General features: G+C 39.1%; 1 protein-coding gene and 2 pseudogenes across 1 annotated transcript in view; 2 read left to right on the top strand and 1 right to left on the bottom strand.

Annotated features, from left to right (window-relative positions):
• On the top strand, positions 1 to 1,435 carry LOC102992738 (oxysterol-binding protein-related protein 9-like; annotated as a pseudogene).
• A 104-nt stretch (positions 1,436 to 1,539) lies between these two features.
• The window catches only part of LOC112065631 (F-box/WD repeat-containing protein 7-like), a 117,887-nt gene continuing 99,951 nt past the window's right edge, over positions 1,540 to 19,475 (bottom strand). The window contains exons 2-4 of the mRNA XM_028492549.2: positions 2,944 to 2,993; positions 1,724 to 2,296; positions 1,540 to 1,557 (exon numbers count right to left, since the gene is read on the bottom strand). Of these exons, the coding sequence (XP_028348350.1) occupies positions 1,540 to 1,557; positions 1,724 to 2,227 (522 nt within the window). The 5' untranslated portion in view covers positions 2,228 to 2,296; positions 2,944 to 2,993. The remainder of the gene's footprint in view (positions 1,558 to 1,723; positions 2,297 to 2,943; positions 2,994 to 19,475) is intronic.
• On the top strand, positions 6,652 to 8,562 carry LOC112065651 (oxysterol-binding protein-related protein 9-like; annotated as a pseudogene).

Genomic DNA, 19,475 nt, shown 5'->3' on the forward strand with positions numbered 1-19,475 from the left:
AGTTAAAGCTTTTTGATGACAAACTTCAAAACTGCAAAATGATGAACAGAGAAAGAAAACTGCAACTCTCAAAAAGACAACAAATAGCATGGTAGAATCAATTAAACACTGCATTGTGTAGCTGCAGATCGCTAAAAGTACCATTAATCCTGTAGATGCAATATATCAACCTAGTCCCTTGGAACGTGTGATCAACACAATGCCTTCCCAGACTGTCTTATCTCCAGAACCTGCTCAGTTGTGTAAGTCAGAGCAGCATCCATCTTCTCTACCAGTTGAACCTGTATTAGCTACCTTGGGACATCATCAGACTCCAACACCAAATAGTACAGGCAGTGGGCACTCACCACCTAGAAGCAGTCTAACTTCTCCAAGCCATGTCAACTTGTCTCCAAACACAGTCCCAGAGTTCTCTTATTCTGGCAGTGAAGATGAATTCTATGATGCGGATGAATTCCGTCAGAGTGGCTCATCCCCACAGCACTTAATAGATTCCTCTGGATCTGCCTCAGTCTTGACACACAGCAGCTTAGGGAATAGTCTAAAGTGCCCAGATACCACGGAATCACTTAATTCTTCTATGTCCAATGGAACAAGCGACGCTGAACTTTTCGATTCACACGGGGAGAGAGATGATGAAAGGGAGGCAGGGTCAGTGGAAGAGCACAAGAGTGTTATCATGCATCTGGTGTCACAGGTTAGGCTTGGAATGGATCTTACTAAGGTAGTTCTTCCAACATTTATTCTTGAAAGAAGATCTCTTTTAGAAATGTATGCAGACTTTCTTGCACATCCGGACCTGTCTGTGAGTTATTAGTGACCAGAAGGATGCCAGAGACCGAATGGTTCAGGCTGTAAAATGGTACCTCATGATGAACATTACGTTCTCACATTCCGCAATGGTTATGGAAGGTCTATCCTCACAGTGCCCTGCATGGAACTAGGCGGAGAATGCAATATTAATTGGTCCAAAACTGGCTATAGTACCAATATCGTCTTCCACACTAAACCTTGCTATGGGGGCAAGAAGCACAGAATTACTGCTGAGATTTTTTCTCCAAATGACAAGAAATCTTTCTGCTCAATTGACGGGGAATGGAGTGGTGTAATGTATGCAAAATACTCAACAGGGGGAAATGTCGTTTTTATACATACCAAGAAGTTGCCTATAATCAAGAAGAAAGTGAGGAAGTTGGAAGATCAGAATGAGTATGAATCCCGCTGCCTTTGGAAGGATGTCACTTTCAACTTAAAAATCAGAGACATTGATGCAGCAACTGAAGCCAAGCATGGACTTGAAGAAAGACAAAGAGCAGAAGCCCGAGAAAGGAAGGAAAAGGAAATTCAATGGGAGACAAGGTTATTTCATGAAGACGGAGAACACAGGGTTTATGATGAACCATTACTGAAACGTCTCAGTGCTGCCAAGCATTAGGTTGGGAAATGCAAAGTTTGCTCCTGGTGACCAGGGCAGAGGCACAATCAAGTTCTCCTTTGGGAGAACCTATTCACTCTCTTCTTACTGCAGTGGTTCCTATCTCAGGGATACTGGACTTTCTGATGCAGATGAACAATTGAAGCGAGAAAAGCTTCCCTTTTTCCTGTTCTGTGGCAGTTCCAATGTTGACTTTGGTGTTTTTTTTGTTTTTTGTTTTTTGTTTTTTGCGGTACGCGGGCCTCTCACTGTTGTGGCCTCTCCCGTTGCGGAGCACAGGCTCCGGACGTGCAGGCTCAGCGGCCTATAGAACGGGGAGGAGAGGTGGTGAATAGGCAGGTCCGCGACACTACTAGAGTTTGTGACACTGTTACTATGTGTATGTTCATCTTCTCTGCTGCTGTCATCAGACTGATCAAAATCATCACTCTCCTGGTCCATTTCCTCTTCCTCTTCATCCTCCTCATCTTGTTCACCAGCATGTTCTTCGTCTTCCTCTTGTTCCTCTTGGTTTCCCGAGGCGTCCTCATCTACTGAAATAAACCGGTTATTGTTTTCTTCCAGTTGTCCTTGCTGGGAATCACTCTGGCGCCCAGGTCTAGGTTCCGCGCCAGCGACTTCACCATTCCTTGCAGGGTGCTCCTCCTCCTGTTGTCTCAGCTGCTGCCGCTGTCCCTCCTCCACCACGCGGTTCATCTGCTCCTCATCTGCCTGGCTTGAGGAAGGGTTACCTCTCAGAGAGCCTCCAGTTCGTCGTCTTTTGCTGCCCACAGAGAGCAGTTCCTGATTCATTTCCAAAAGCCAGCTTGCTACTTCTTGGACCTTGGCTAGACTATCAGAAGATGCAAAGGTTTTCACATTCTGTAGAGAAAAATGGAGGGAGGGAAAAAAGGTTTGTACAATCTACATTATCTTCTACTTTTATGTTATATGTCTATATTCCAAATTTCATTAAAGATTGTAAAAAGTATTTGATGCCATGGAGACATTAAAATGTTCTTTTGGAGTCAGTATAGAAAGTTTAAATTATAAAAGTATGAGACTTTATAAAGACATACACAAAAATCATATAGTAAACAGCTTTATTTTAATCTCCTTTTAGACATAATTTTAGAACAAAGGTTTATAGTTTAGTTGCTTTGACCAATAAAACACAATCTAAGCAATAAAACATTTTTAAATTTTAGATCAGTACCGCATAAACTATACCCTTTGTCAAACTTCCACAAAATGTTAAGAAGTGTATCACAAAAAAACCTATGCAATGCTCAGTTAAGTTCAGGAAATGCTGAGATAAACCAAGATTAAAAGGCTTTTTTTTGAACTTTAGGAATTTCCCAAACTTTTCTGATCAGAGAACCTTGCCTTTAGACACAGTTTTCTGACAGTTACCAAATATAATCACTATGATTTTCATTTTTCATAATGAATATAAATCAACTAGACATCAAATAAATAAAACATTTTATTTCAAAAAAAGACAAGAAAAAACATTCATAAGTTCATACCCTCTGACCCAGTCACTCCACTTCTGGCAATCTATCCTAAGGAAGTAATCCTAAAACAGAAAAAAAAATGATGCAGAGGATGCTCACTGCAGCTTTATCCACAAAAACAAAAAATAAAAATAAATGTAAATGTAAATTAAAATAATCAAAACCCTAATGTTCAAAACAAAGGAACCCATGAGATGGGATATATTTAGTACAATCCCTAAACATAATGTTCATAAAAAAAAAATTTGTGAAAACATGGACGTTTTCACAAAATGAAGGACATTATATGATCATAGAATGATTTTTAAACTGCACAAGACTAGACTGAAGACAATATTTGAAAATATAAACTGCATTTAGGCAGTGGTATGACAGGTGTTTTAATTCATTTTTTTACCGTATTTCTCAAATTTTATGCATCCAGCATGTTTACTTTTATGTTTTTAACAGTGGCTCTAAAATTTGATCTGATATAGAATCTTTTCATAACATTCCTTCTTAAATTTCATCCTTTGCAGGTATCTATATGGACATGCTTGAGGTTACAGAAAATAATGCCAACACATTACACAAGTTTATATAAAATTCCTTTTAAAAATCCCTTTAAGGTTTATGAGATAAGGAAATACAATATCCATTTTCTATCATGCCCTAAGAGTAACTACATTATATCACAATGATCTTTAAATAAAACAGCCTTATCCACCTCTCCAACCCTTGCCACTAGATGGTCACTCCCCCAAAGGTCCACGGTTCTCACGGCAAACCTTAAGATGGGGTCAAGAAAGTCCAAAAGATAGTTTTTAAATAGCAGTATTTTATTTTCTCTTCTATAATCAACAATTTCTAAGAAATAAGCTACAGTGTGGGGGGAAAAATTCTTAAATTCTAATTACTCTAGAACTATAAATGTAGAAAGAGAAGAGTTCTAAAGATGGACCCCTGAGACCCTCCAACATTCTAAAAGAAGAGAAGTAGCCAGCAAAGGTGACTGAGTAGGAAAAGCAAGAACGAGAGGTACCCGTAAAGCCAAGTTAAGAAAGCATATCCAGCAGGAGAAAGTAAATGATGACAAATACTGCCAAGAGATCAAGTAGAATGGAGACAAAGAACTGACCACTGGATTCAGTAACATGGAAGTCACTAGTAATAGGATCAGTTTTTGTTAGCTGAAGTCTGATAAAAGTAGATTTAAGAGACTGGGAAAAGAGAATAGAGATGGTGGGTATGGAAGAGTTTGGAGTTTGATGCAAAAGGGAACAAAAGAAAGGGAGTAGAATTGGTAGGGAAAACGGCGTCAAGAGGAGATTTTTGATTCTTTAAGACTAGAGAACTAGCAGCATATCTGTACACTGACAAGAATGATCCAGCACAAAACAAAAAAGTCGATAATGTAATCAAGAGAGAGAAGAAATAGTGAAGTGATATCCTTAAGTAATTAAAAGGGGGATGATGAGAAATTGTTCAAACGTTAGAAAAGGGGATACTACATTTACGGTAATAGATGGAAAAGCAGAATAATATTATATAAATGCTTTACTTCTTTTTAGCATATTTCTCAATGTGGGAACAGTTGGAAGTAGGTAGATTTTTATAGTGGTCAGAGTCTTTGGAAGTTCCCTGCTCATTCCTTCAATTATTTTTGCCTTTTCTTTGTAAAATAGGAAGAAGCAAGGTTATCAGCTGAGAGTGATGTTACAAATTTGAAGAGAAAGGTATGAAATAGCCCTCTAGGGAAAGAGAAAGGGAACCTTCTTTCACGCAAGAGATTTTGATGATCAAATGTAATCAATAAACTATGATGTAATATATATTAAATGTGGCTTTTAAAAGTCAAGTGGTTCTAATAGATAACCAACAAGAACCTACTGTATAGCACAGAGAACTCTGCCAAATATTCTGTAAAAACCTAAATGGGAAAAGAATTTGAAAAAGAATAGATACATGTATAACTGAATCACTTTGCTGTACACCTGAAACTAACACAACATCGTTAATCAACTATACTCCAGTGTAAAATAAAAATTAAAAATAAAATAAAATGTTATTATGCTTTGGAAGAAAAAATAAAAGTCAAGTGGTTCTTATTTACAACTCAGGCAAGCACAATACAAACTTTATCTTTGAGGTAGCAGGTAGGGTTCCTTAGAAAAAGGAATATATATATCCACCGTTTTCAGAAGATAAACTACAGAAAATAAAGGTCATCAAAATCTTGCTAGCCTAGTATATGTCAAAGACAAGCTATGAAAATATCACAGGAAATCAGGTTACAAATAACATGCTGAAACACAGTGACCCACACCAATGAAAAAATACACACACACATACACACACACACACACACACACACACACACACACACACACACACACACACACACACACAGTACCCCTGTGTATATAAAAGTAAATCTGCTATACACAGGATTTCTTCAAGGCTGGAATCAAAATCTTGCTTTAGTAACTATCTAAAGTCTAGCTCTCGTAACACTAACAAGAACGTTTTTCACTTGGATGTTTCTTCACAGAATGGCATGAAACCAGGGACACTGCCTGGGATAATGCAGGCCCCAAGAAAATTGCCCTTTGTGTACCCAACCTAACAGGCATATTTTTACAAGACTGAAACAGGTTAAATGACATATTAAGAGCAACTTACAAAGTAAAAAAATGAGAGAACCAAGATCTTAAAACAAAGCATAAAGAATGTGTGTAAAGGGAGGAGACTGTTGGTAAGCAGCCAGCCTATCAACAAATAGAAAGTTTATCACTGGCATTTCAAAAATAGTACCAGTACTGGTCATCGAAGAACACTTCTGTTACCAATTATGGATAATAAAAATACAAATCACTGTCATTGTATAACTTCAGTGTAATATTGAGGGGAACACAGAAGAAATGTCTTAAGCCAATAAAGATAACTGACTCTTATATTTACAGTGTGGCATGTAAATAGCTTTCAAAGTAATACAGATTCTTAAAGATAGACCTGGTCAATAATGGAAAATCCAAGTAGAAGAATCAGATTTAAAGTACAGCCAATAAAAAATATTCAATGACACAACTGAAAGTCAAATTACAGGAATTCCAGAATATTTTAAGAGGCTGAAAATATCTAACTGATAGACTTACATAAAAATTGGATTTCTCTGACTCATTTTGGGAGTGGAAAATAGTAATAAACATATAGAAACTAAGAGGAAATTTTCATTTTCTGTTGGTATTAATTTTAAAAACAGTATTTTTAGAAAATTTGTTCTTTCTAATAATAATCTATTAAATAAGCTAATGACTTAATTAAAATAATAAATATTTATCCAATAATTAATAGGAAATCAGAATCAACTATTAAACACTTTTAAGGGGGAAAAAAACATTCAAAAATTAGTTTACAGAGGGGGCGAGGGGCTGTCGTGGGGGACCGGCTGAACCGGACCGGACCGACTCTGAAGCAGTCCGGTGATCCGGCAGACTGTGGAGAAGAGGGGGTGCTCGGAAGCGGCCCTCGGCTCCCTCCCCTGGAGGCACAGAGGGCAGGGGCCTTGGCGAATGGCTTTCTTGATGGCTACTTGCAGAGTAATTAGACCCGGAGGGCCTGGGAGAGGGAGGGGCCGGCTCCCACCCCTGAGTCCTCAGGGACCCTGCTGCTTGCTGGCCTCGGGCACGAATATTATTCGTTCTCTCCCTGCCTCCTTCCCGCCGCCCCCTGGGGGTTTGATTCAGGATTTGTTCCTAGTGTCCAAAACTTTGATAAGAAACTTACAGAGGCTGATGCTTACCTACAAATCTTGATAGAACAGTTAAAGCTTTTTGATGACAAACTTCAAAACTGCAAAATGATGAACAGAGAAAGAAAACTGCAACTCTCAAAAAGACAACAAATAGCATGGTAGAATCAATTAAACACTGCATTGTGTAGCTGCAGATCGCTAAAAGTACCATTAATCCTGTAGATGCAATATATCAACCTAGTCCCTTGGAACGTGTGATCAACACAATGCCTTCCCAGACTGTCTTATCTCCAGAACCTGCTCAGTTGTGTAAGTCAGAGCAGCATCCATCTTCTCTACCAGTTGAACCTGTATTAGCTACCTTGGGACATCATCAGACTCCAACACCAAATAGTACAGGCAGTGGGCACTCACCACCTAGAAGCAGTCTAACTTCTCCAAGCCATGTCAACTTGTCTCCAAACACAGTCCCAGAGTTCTCTTATTCTGGCAGTGAAGATGAATTCTATGATGCGGATGAATTCCGTCAGAGTGGCTCATCCCCACAGCACTTAATAGATTCCTCTGGATCTGCCTCAGTCTTGACACACAGCAGCTTAGGGAATAGTCTAAAGTGCCCAGATACCACGGAATCACTTAATTCTTCTATGTCCAATGGAACAAGCGACGCTGAACTTTTCGATTCACACGGGGAGAGAGATGATGAAAGGGAGGCAGGGTCAGTGGAAGAGCACAAGAGTGTTATCATGCATCTGTTGTCACAGGTTAGGCTTGGAATGGATCTTACTAAGGTAGTTCTTCCAACATTTACTCTTGAAAGAAGATCTCTTTTAGAAATGTATGCAGACTTTTTTGCACATCCGGACCTGTTTGTGAGTATTAGTGACCAGAAGGATGCCAGAGACTGAATGGTTCAGGTTGTAAAATGGTACCTCTCAGCCTTTCACGCAGGAAGGAAAGGATCGGTTGCCAAAAAGCCATACATCCCCATTTTGGGTGAGATCTTTCAGTGTCACTGGACATTACCAATGGTACTGAAGAGAATGTGGAGCTAGTTTCAGAAGGACCAATTCCCTGGGTTTCCAAGAATAGCGTAACATTCGTGGCTGAGCAGGTTTCCCATCATCCACCAGCTTCAGCCTTTTATGCTGAGTGTTTTAACAAGAAGGTACAATTCAGTGCTCATATCTGGACCAAATCACAATTCCTTGGGATGTCAATTGGGGTGCACAACATAGGACAGGGATGTGTCTCATGTGTAGACCCTGATGAACATTACATTCTCACATTCCCCAATGGTTATTTATGGAAGGTCTATCCTTAGAGTGCCCTGGGTGGAACTAGGCGGAGAATGCAATATTAATTGGTCCAAAACTGGCTATAGTACCAATATCGTCTTCCACACTAAACCTTGCTATGGGGGCAAGAAGCACAGAATTACTGCTGAGATTTTTTCTCCAAATGACAAGAAATCTTTCTGCTCAATTGACGGGGAATGGAGTGGTGTAATGTATGCAAAATACTCAACAGGGGGAAATGTCGTTTTTATACATACCAAGAAGTTGCCTATAATCAAGAAGAAAGTGAGGAAGTTGGAAGATCAGAATGAGTATGAATCCCGCTGCCTTTGGAAGGATGTCACTTTCAACTTAAAAATCAGAGACATTGATGCAGCAACTGAAGCCAAGCACAGACTTGAAGAAAGACAAAGAGCAGGAGCCGGAGAAAGGAAACAAAAGGAAATTCCATGGGAGACAGGTTATTTCATGAAGGTGGAGAATGCGGGGTTTATGATGAACCATTACTGAAACGTCTTGGTGCTGCCAAGCATTAGGTTGGGAAATGCGAAGTTCGCTCCTGGTGACCAGGGCAGAGGCATAATGAAGTAACAATCTTCCTTTGGGAGAACCTATTCACTCCCTTCTTATTGCAGTGGTTCCTATCTCAGGGATACTGGACTTTCTGATGCAGATGAACAAGTAAAGCGAGAAAAGCTTCCCTTTTTCCTGTTCTGTGGCAGTTACAATGTTGACTTCGGTCTTGAGAAAAACTTCAGGTTTTGAAAACAAGATGTCTGCTCCTTTTCCAAATCCCACGTTATAAATCCCAGTCTCAAACTTTGCATTCTAGTATTGCTGTTGAGATATACAACATCTGTTTCCTAGTTCATATAATCTTGGGTTCTCTCTCTATATATTCACATATATACATGTATATAATATAGGTGATGCCAGATTTTTCATAAATACGCCATCTACTGTAAATATTGGTTCCTCTGAGTTGTTTTAGAAAATTTAGGGCAAAGTATTAAAATCACGTGTTAGGAAATTTCATGGTCTCACCTACAATAACTTTTATTTTGGAATTGAACTATTATTAAATTGTATCTAACTCTGGACTACAGTTTAATTATACTCAGTGCTTCTTAAGGCTTCATAAAGCAATTTTTCCAAAAAAAAAAAATTAGTTTATAAAGTCCCACAAAAAAAACTAAGCACCCATAATCTAAAACTTGAAACTGCCATACAGGAAATATTAATAAATGAGGTACTAATAAAAGCACATTTTTGCTTTGAAAACTTTTTGTATGATTTAGGACACTATCATATGAAACACAAACAAAAACAAACAGAATCCTATATCCTAAAAAAAAAAAATTATGTAAAATTTAAGGATGTTCTTTTATTTCTTCTTACCAGTATATAATGTCAAGGTATATCATATACATAACTTACATTTTTATCAATAATCAGTGAGACTGAAGTTGAAGTCAGTAAAACAAAATCTGACAGCTAATATATTCTGACATTAAATTGTATGATTTCCTTGATGAGAATGGAAATGATTTAAGGTCAGGAATAATACTGATAAAAGAAAATGAAACTGAACAAATTGAAAATGTTCCTCACTTCACAGACAAAGCAATCGGGCTCAAAGAGATTAAGTATTTCTCAAGATTAGCTAGCTTAGAGCAAAGGAGGGACCAGAAATTGACATTCAACTGAGTTTTCTTTCATGTGCCTCAGTCTACATAACTACATATGATAAAGTCTTAAAAGAATATTATTCTCTAACACTGATATTGCCGCCTTCTCCAAAACCAGAATCCTACAATGCTCAAAAGTTATTACTCTAAAAAAAAAAAATACTCACTGAGCACTCAATATGCCTCAGGCACATATTAATTTTGTAGAAGATAATGTTTAGAAATGTTTCTTTACAAGTTAATCAGTGACTTTTAACCTGAACCCATAACAAAATTAAATTTTACATTACAACTCTTTATGCATGTATTTAAACAAATCTAAAACAGTGGTTTCAGTGAGAGGGAATGATGAAATGTTTATACCTAAAGTCTGTATAAATCACTACCCTTAATTAAACATAGTCCGTTTTCATTACTTTTTTTTTAATTTACGTATTTATTTTTGGCTGCGTTGGGTCTTCGTTGCTGTGTGCGGGCTTTCTCTAGTTGCAGCGAGTGGGGGTTACTCTTCTTTGCGGTGCACAGGCTTCTCCTGTTGCGGAGCACGCGCTCTAGGCGCACGGGCTTCAATAGTTGTGGCATGCAGGCTCAGTAGTTGTGGCTCGCGGGCTCTAGAGTGCAGGCTCAGTAGTTGTGGTGCGCAGGCTTAGTTGCTCCGCGGCATGTGGGATCTTCCCGGACCAGGGCTCGAACCTGTGTCCCCCGCACTGGCAAGCAGATTCTTAACCACTGTGCCACCAGGGAAGTCCCAGTCCATTCTCATGATTCACAGTAACTGTGTTCTATAAAGTTGCCACAAATACCAAACGAGTGTTCCTAAGGGAAATACACGGTTGAGTTCCTGCAAGCCTCTAGTCACATTTTTGCCAACTGACCAATACATAATCTTTTTATATGTGTATTTCTATTTAAAGACATGTTATTTAATATACAGTTGATTCATTAACATTGAACTCACGGTCAACAGCACGATAAATTCATGCCTGAAAGAAGCTTATCTAACATGTATGTTTTCCATAATGCACATCACAACACTAGGCAGTACCTCAACACTGCTTGGGAATCATTTTGAACAGCAAAACCACAAAAAATAAGCACAAAAAGCTTTTAGTGAAAAATGTTTCAGTAAACAGACGATGAAAAGGACACTTGTGTAGAATATGAGAGCTGAAACAAGAAAGCAGAGTGTCACCTGGTTCAGATGGGAAAGTCCACGTCAGGTGACTCAAATTTTTTGCCACCCTGTGCGTGCGAACATCCACAAATGACTGTGAAAGAACCACAAGTACTGATTTTTGGTGTTACAAATAAATTTTAGTGAGTAGGCAAATCCCATATTAAATAAAGCTGGACTTTGTATAAAGTAACGGCTGGAGAAAGAAAAGGGAGAAGGGGCACCACTTTTCCTTAGGTAAGTGGGGAGAACAGGCTTCTCCCGGCAGTGTGAAAGTCCAGAGGCGCAAACCTAAGGGTACCTAAAGGAAGAGACACCTACAGGTATCTCCATTCCAGGATGAAGAAGTATTATAAGTATTATAATAATTGCTCTTCAAAAAAATTCAATAATAAGGTTATTAAGACAAAAGAGAACTACTCTGTGACTTTCCCCAAGTCCTAGAAAATACAGGGTAACTTTTAGTCATTATACCTGGTTAATTTAGCAGCACTTCAGACCTAATTTCAGTGTCATTTTTTTTTTAAGTTTCTCACAAACTTTTTTTTTTTAATTTATTTATGGCTGTGTTGGGTCTTCGTTTCTGTGCGAGGGCTTTCTCTAGTTGTGGCAAGAGGGGGCCACTCTTCATCGCGGTGCGCAGACCTCTCACTATCGCGGCCTCTCTTGTTGCAGAGCACCGGCTCCAGACGCACAGCAGTAATTGGGGCTCACGGGCCCAGCCGCTCCGCGGCACGTGGGATCCTCCCAGATCAGGGCTTGAACCCATGTCCCCTGCATTGGCAGGCAGATTCTCAACCACTGCGCCACCAGGGAAGCCCATCTCACAAACTTTTTAAATAGTTTCTTATGAACGTCGCTTCTCAAAAGACCTTTGATTATCCAAAACCATTTGAACAGCTTAATTTAGGTTGCCTAAAGGAGTTAAAGAGGGCATAGTATACATGTTAAAGTGAGCTCTGAAAGCCTATCTCAGAGTGAACTAGAATTGTGAGCCTCCAAAGAAGATTACCAGGCAAAGATTAACCTTGAAATCATAGTAGACACTGAGGAATACTGGTTACACTAATGTACACGGGGTGACAAGCAAATTGTCAAAGCCTCCAAAGACTGTGCAATACTAACATATTCCGAAGCCACTAGGCTTGATCTACAAAGTCAGTTCAGAAGCTTTAAGATATAAATGGTAGGAAAATCAACCAAATTGTACTGATCATCGAGAAGGATAACTCAAAGCTTGGAATCACCTTCTATAAGCAGGTTAGGATTTTCAAGGAATCCTAAAAGAACCTCACTAATCACCAGGATTCCTCTTCTGGACGCACCACTTAATAATACTCCAGCTGCATATTATGAACTCTCTATATGACAAATTAATAATTTATTATTTATCACTATGTTCAAACTGATTCAAGGTAAGTATCTGGAACACATGCTAAGTATCACTTACTTAGTATCACTCTGCTACTCAAAATCCACCAAGAGCTTCCCATCTCACTCACAATAAAAGTCACTTTTTTTAAAAGGTTGTCTTTTAGGCCCTGTATAATCGACACACATCCCACCACTCTGAGCTCATATTCCACTCTTCTCTATTTTTCACTCTGCTCCACTCTTTCTGTCCTTGTTCTTTGTGGAAGAGGAAAATACGCTGCTACCTCAGAGCCTTTGCATGGATACACCTTCTACCTGAATGCTCTCCCTCATATATCTGCACGGTTCTTCCCATTATTTCCTTCAGGACTCTTTTCAACCATCCTCTAAGAAATGCACTTTCCCTAATAATCTTATTTAAAATAATCACTCCCTTGCATCACATTATTCTCCTTTGCCCTGCTATCTATCTATCCATCCATCCATCCATCCGTTCATTTCTTCATGTATTATCCACCTCTTCCCACTAGAATTTAAGCTCCATAAGGAAACAGACTTACCTTTTTCACCACTATCCTCAGCACCTACAAAAATGCTTGGCTCAGTAGGTCCTCAAAACATTTAGTGAGTAAATAATTATTACATCTTTTTAAAGCCAGTCATGTGCTGAGAATTCTTTCCTCATCAAAGAAGAGCTACAAGCCAGGTCACAAAAAAGTACCAGATATTTTAAACACATTTTTTTAAGTTGTAGTCTGTACTGAACAAGTCACTTGTAGTACTCTTGAAACTCAGAGGGTATAAATCTAATATGTTAACATTTATTTATAAATTATCTTCCTCTAAGTCATAAAGATATTTTTCCCTTTATCAAATTTCTTGTTATTTTCAGCACATGCTATAAAAAATGTGCGACTAAAAAGATGAATACTTCAAAAGCACATGATTTGTGGAGTAATTCTAGTTTCACATCTCCCATACTGCAGCTAACTGGGAAATCATTTATGTAGCTTAAGGTGAAAATCTTCCAGAGACTGCAAAATTCGCTGAACAGATCTTTAGTACTGTAAATTAATAAAATCAACACAAAATGAACAATACGGGGCACATCATACAAGTATTCATACAAGCAGCAATTATTCATTTGAAGTTTTATGGTTCTGAACTGAATATTTTAAATCCACATGCCTCATCAATCATGTATATCTTTACTAGAAAGGACGGAAAACACTATTTTTCAGTCCATATGTCAATACCTACTTTTTATGTTCTTTAACTTACGTATACATATGTATACGTAAGTTAAAGAACATACATATTTCTGGCCAAATTGAATTCCTCACTCCCATTCACCTCCATTCCCTCTGCAATCTGGGTTTACTCCATTATAACTAAATTTTAAACTGGTCGCTAAAACCCACTGGTTTTTTTTACCATTTTTGTAGCTTTTGACATTACTAAGCAAGCGCTCCCCTCTTTACAATTCTCACATCCCTTAGTTTCCCTTGATATAATCCTTTTCTTAGTATTGTCCACCAGGCAGCACTATTGTTCTCCACTGACAGCTCCTTCCTTCTCGGCAGTTTCTTTGCAACCTGGGGTTTTAACTACCACATAGAAGCTAATGACAACCAAATTCTATTCTCTCTAGCCAAACTCCTCCACTGAGCCTATTAGTTTTATCAAGATATCCCACCACAGTTGCCCCAAATTCATTATTTTAAAACGCAAATTCCTGTACACACACACCCGCCTACGTTTCTTCTTAGGTCCTCCTATTTTCTCTACCTCGATGAATGGAAGTATATTCTAGTCAGTTGCAGATTTAAGAAACCCAAATGGTTCTTCCTCTTCTACTTCCTTCTACTGTCCTCTCCCCTCAACAATTCAGTCCTAAAGCCGTTCAGTGGAGCCAGGCAAGTTAGGTATACGTGTGGGAGGTGGTGGCAGTCCAGCAGAGGGAGGAGGGCTTCCCAGCATGTGGGGGAAGGTGGGAGGAAACAGCCTGACTATGAGCAAGGCGAGGAGCGATCCATACAGCGAGAGGCCCAGCAGGGCAAAGGCAGAGCAGAATGAGAAGTTCTACTTGGGTGGGGGTGTCGAACGTCAGCAGGGTAAGAAAGGCATCCACATGACAGGATGGCATCAGAGCCCAAATGCGATATCGCGGGTGTGGTGGCCACAGCGGTGCCCTGCTCAGATATCCCTTCAACAGAACCTGCTATGAGGAGCAGAGCTGCTTGACAGCCCCCAGCTACCTCACCTTGGAATCCACGGTAACATTCACACCTGGCCAAGCTTCCTCTAGACTTCTCCCAGCAAAAGACGGAGGAGCATGGTGGGAACGCTCCAATAGCCAACTCTGGATGGGGCTCCCTGCACATCAAATCTTGTCTTGACATCTGTTTCTCTGGGGACCTGAACTGACACAGAAGGTATACACGTACTGGTGTCAAAAACACTCGGGATGAAATAAAACTGTTCTGGAAGACACTACAAAATGGTTAACTTCATTAAACAAAGGTCATTTCACTCCAGAGTATTTAAAGAACATCTCCTACTACATAAAGAAATCCAGTGGCTTAGCAGAGGAAAAATTCTCAACAGGGTATTTGAGCTGAAAGGGGTCCTTTTAAGACAACAGAGGAAGAGATTTTGCTGAATACTTTGAAGATGAAGAACGGCTGCAGATCTCACACTTGCTCTTCAGTCTCTAATGTTTTTGACTTCAAGGGACAAAATTCTTGGATTTAAAAGGAAAATACGCTTTTGGAAAACATCGTGTTACAAAAAGGAAATCCTGACATGTTTCCACTGCTGCTCGGGCCCAAGGGAAAGAAGGTATCAGCAAGTCTCAAGTCTTACTGGAAACCACCTAGTGAAGCTGAAGAACAAACTGACCTGATTTTCCTTCCCTTTCAAAAACAAGTGTATCAATGAGCAGGTAGTCTTTTGCTGAATCTTCTGATTGTGAGAATTTGACTTGAGAAAAAAGGAAGAAGCTGCAGTCTAATACATTCAAGATGAGTTTTACTGATCTGCCCAGACAAGTTCTGGATTTCTGCAAAGAAAAGAATATCCTGCTATCACAGGAAACAATGAACATTATGCTACAGTTTCCAACTTCTCACACATTTGAACAATCTTTTACTTAGTCAATGAACATCAAGAGTAAGCTAAAAAATGGTCTCATTTCAGCTGAAAGAAAAATTTGTATGTGCTTGCTCATCCCACGTTTGACCCTGAATGGTATTTCTAAAGCAAAAAACAAGCACACGAGATAAATACAATTTTTACATTAAAAAGGTAAATTCACTGTAAGGAGGTAAATATAAGCTTTAAGATTCAAAAACAACACTTTTATGCGTATATGAGCCTATAAAAGAAGTAATTTTCTAACTGCTTGGTCTACATTTGAGCCTGATCATGTCACTGAATAAGGAAATGTTTTTTCAAAGTCTGGTATAAAATTGTGTCTAGGCAATATTTTTTTTTTTTTTTTTTTTTTTTTTTTTTGTGGTACGCGGGCCTCTCACTGTTGTGGCCTCTCCAGTTGCGGAGCACAGGCTCCGGACACGCAGGCTCAGCGGCCATGGCTCACGGGCCCAGCCGCTCCGTGGCATGTGGGATCTTCCCGGATCGGAGTACGAACCCGTGTACCCTGCATCGACAGGCGGATTCTCAACCACTGCGCCACCAGGGAAGCCCTCCAGGCAATATTTTTATTCGTATTGCTCTGGCTTATGATTTTAGTTGCTCTACTATTTGACACTGTCAATAAATTTTCATGCTGTAAATAACATTCATTAAAATTAATTTATAACCTTTATTTAAATTAAATCTGCTAAGCCTACATTAAGAAAAATTGAGTCCCATTTTGGTTTAAGTTAGTTACATGAAATGTATTATGTTTCTTATGAGTTTGAAAAATTTATGAAATGATAAGAGATCAATTTCTTTCTTTGTTTTTTTTTTTTTCGGCCGAGCCACGTGGCTTGTGGGACCTTAGTTCCCCGACCAGGGATTGAACCTGGGCTCTCGGCAGTGAAAGCACACAGTCCTAACCACTGGACCACCAGGGAATTCCCTAAAAGAGATTAATTTCAAGGCAAGTAAGTTAAGCTTAATTACCAAGGGGTTGTATTTTCCCCCAAGAAAAGGTGGCTAAAACGTTTAGTCTTAAATATTGGGGCGGGAAGGGGGACTGCTCTTGCACGTACCATATCTCATTTGGATCTCAAATAGTAAGAATTTGTGGTAAGGCTATGTGGTCAAGGTTAAGAAGGTAAAGTAGTAAAGTTAAAAACAAACAAACAAACTGGAGTTTCCTCTATCTGCTCCATTAACTTGTACTGGAGCTGACATCCTTTGTGGGAAGGGGGAACCACACAAAAAGAAGAGGCTAATAAATCTGCCAGTATAAACATGTCCACAGGGGGGAAAAAAAAAGCATTCTGTACTCAAAAGAGCACTGACAATTATCAATGAATCATTGTATCTACAACTTCTGATCAAGCGAATGTACCATGAGCTGTAGATATAATAATTTTTATTAGGGTTCTCAAGATCAGAAAATTATTTTCAGCGTTTTCCCAGTGTAAGAAGAGTGAGAAAGGCTGAAAGTGAACATCAGTAATGGGACAAACTGAAATTATGTTTACTCAACAGGAAGCAGTGGGGGTAACACAGCATCCCTTCTGTGATATTCCCGTCAACGATGCCTAACCTAACGAGGAAACGTAAGGAACCACAGACAAACCCAAATTAAGGGTCCCGGTTCAAAATGACTGGCCTGTTATCTTCAAAAGTGTTAAAGGAATGAAAATAAAAGATCAAGGGACTGTTCTGGATACATGATAATAAATGCAACCCATGATTTTGAGTGGAATCTTGTCCTTATACGAGATATTATTTACTGGTGAAACGCAAATGGGGTCTGAGGAATAGACAATCTAATATACCAGTGCCAATGTCCTGATTTTAATGGTTATATTGTGATTATGCAGAAGAATGTCCTTGTTTATAAGAAATGCATACTCAAGTGTTTGGGAGTGATGGTGCATCATTTTGGCAACTTATCAAATGGTTCTGGGGCAAAATAAGTTCTTAGCACTGTAATTGGAACTTTTCTGAAATAAGGGGGAAAAAGGAGAAATCTGGATGTCATTCTGGCTCCTATCATTTGTTACAAACTACCCTTGCCTGTCCCCAGACTTCTGTCACCCACTCACATCATCACTAAGTCCTCCCAAGTCTACTACAACCAATCCCACTTTTCTAGTACTGTTTAATAAGCGCATGCCATCTGCCTCTTGCCCAAACTACTTGAACAACATCCCTAGTAATCTCCCTCTCTTTTGTCTCCCGCCCCTCTCATCTACCCTCTATACTGCTGCTAGAACAGGAAATGTCAACAACTCAGTGGCAGCTTCTAAACTTTTTACATGCTGAACCCTTTGCTCAAATGAGAGCAAAATATTAAAAAGATGAAGAGAGAGCTTGTGAGAGCAGGGGAGAAGAGAGAATTAGCAACCCTCGAGTGACTCTGCTAAACTTCTGAAAACTACCATTCTGTAGGATAAATCTAAAATCCTAAGCACAGTACTTAAGACATACGCAATCTGGTCTCACCTCTATCCATCTTCAATACACACTGCTTTGTCTTTATAGTCAATAACTTTTCTCATAGACTGTAAACTAAAACGCTAAGTGATTGTAGATTTTTAAAACAAAAATATAAGTGTCCATCTTAAGTTGTTACCAGATACTTCTGTTTCTTTGTGGTAGTTCAAGAAGTCTACTGAACTGAAGTCTACTGAAAAAAACCTTACGACTGAGCAAACAGATCCTTCCCAGAAGTCTTTTAGGTAGAGTGGTGCCGTCATCATGGCTTGGAGCAAGAGGGGTGTCAGGTTTGGATATGAAAGGTGAAATCTGGGTAAGTAAGGTAAATAATCACAGAATTCAGTCATGTAGTAGTTCAGTCATTCACCATTCAAACATTAAATGGGTCAAAAAAATGGGTGAAAGACAAACAGTTGACTAAAGAAGATATAAAAGAGTTGATAAGCACATGAAAAGGTGCTCAATAACATCAGCCATCAAGGAAATGCGAATTAAAACCACAATGCAAAAGAACTTCGCATCCACAAGAATCACTAAAATTAAAAGAGATCAAACACCACCATATGTTGCTGAAAATAGGAAACAACTGAAACTCTCATATTTGGCTACTGGATTGCAAAATGGTACCACCACTGTAGAAAACCATTTGGCAGTTTCTTATAAAAACACACACTTACGCTGTGAGCTAGCATGTACACTCCTAGGTACCTACCCAAGAGAAATGTCCTTAAAAAAGGCTGGTACAAGAATGTTTATAGCAGCTTTATTCAGAATAGCCAAAACTGGAAACAACTCAAATATTCATCAACAGAAGAACGGATAAATTGAACTGTATTCATGCGATGCAATAGTACACAGAAATAAAAAAGAATGCACTTCTGATACATGCAACAACATGGATGGCAAAAACAGTACATTGAATGAAAGAAATCAGACACAAAAAAGCAACACTATGTGATTCTGTTTATATGATGTTTGCAAATACACAGAACTAATCTACAGTGAGAGTAATCAGAACAGTAGTTGCGCCTAAGTGTGGACTGAATGGAATGGAGCATGAGGGAAATTTGGGGGGGTGACAGAAATATTCTGTATATTAACTGAGGTGTTGGTTATGGTTACATAAGTGCATACATTTGTCAAAACTCATCTGTACCTTTCACTTTACATAAAAGCACCTCAATTAAACACGTGTAATTAACGGAAGACAATGCAAAAATTTCTCTGCCTTCCTCGACTCTCCCGTCATGCTGAAGACTGTGACATGCTGAAGAAGGCTTAGGTCTTCTTTGCTTTGGGCCCACAGATGAAGAGTCAGCAACACATGGTTCTCTGTGAAACATTCTGTAGCAAGCAGACAGAATTTGGAACGAAGAATACAACAGGGACACATAAGCAACCGTACTAGAAGAAACAACATCTGAAGCCACTACCTAAAGAGCCAGTGATCGCAGGACCAAAGAAAGCCAGAATCTGCTAAATTTCAGAAATAACTCAGCATCTTTAAGGAAAGCCTCAATACCATCACAAGGAGCAACTACTGACTTGAACAAATCCTGGAACTCTGGCCTCTACTCTGCCTCACTATCATTTTACAAGGTTTTGCACTTCAGAAAAAGCACACCACTGTAATATAGAAAATGTATTGTCTA

The sequence above is a fragment of the Physeter macrocephalus genome, chromosome 7 (genome assembly GCF_002837175.3).
Source record: "Physeter macrocephalus isolate SW-GA chromosome 7, ASM283717v5, whole genome shotgun sequence".
Classification (NCBI taxonomy): Eukaryota; Metazoa; Chordata; class Mammalia; order Artiodactyla; family Physeteridae; genus Physeter; species Physeter macrocephalus.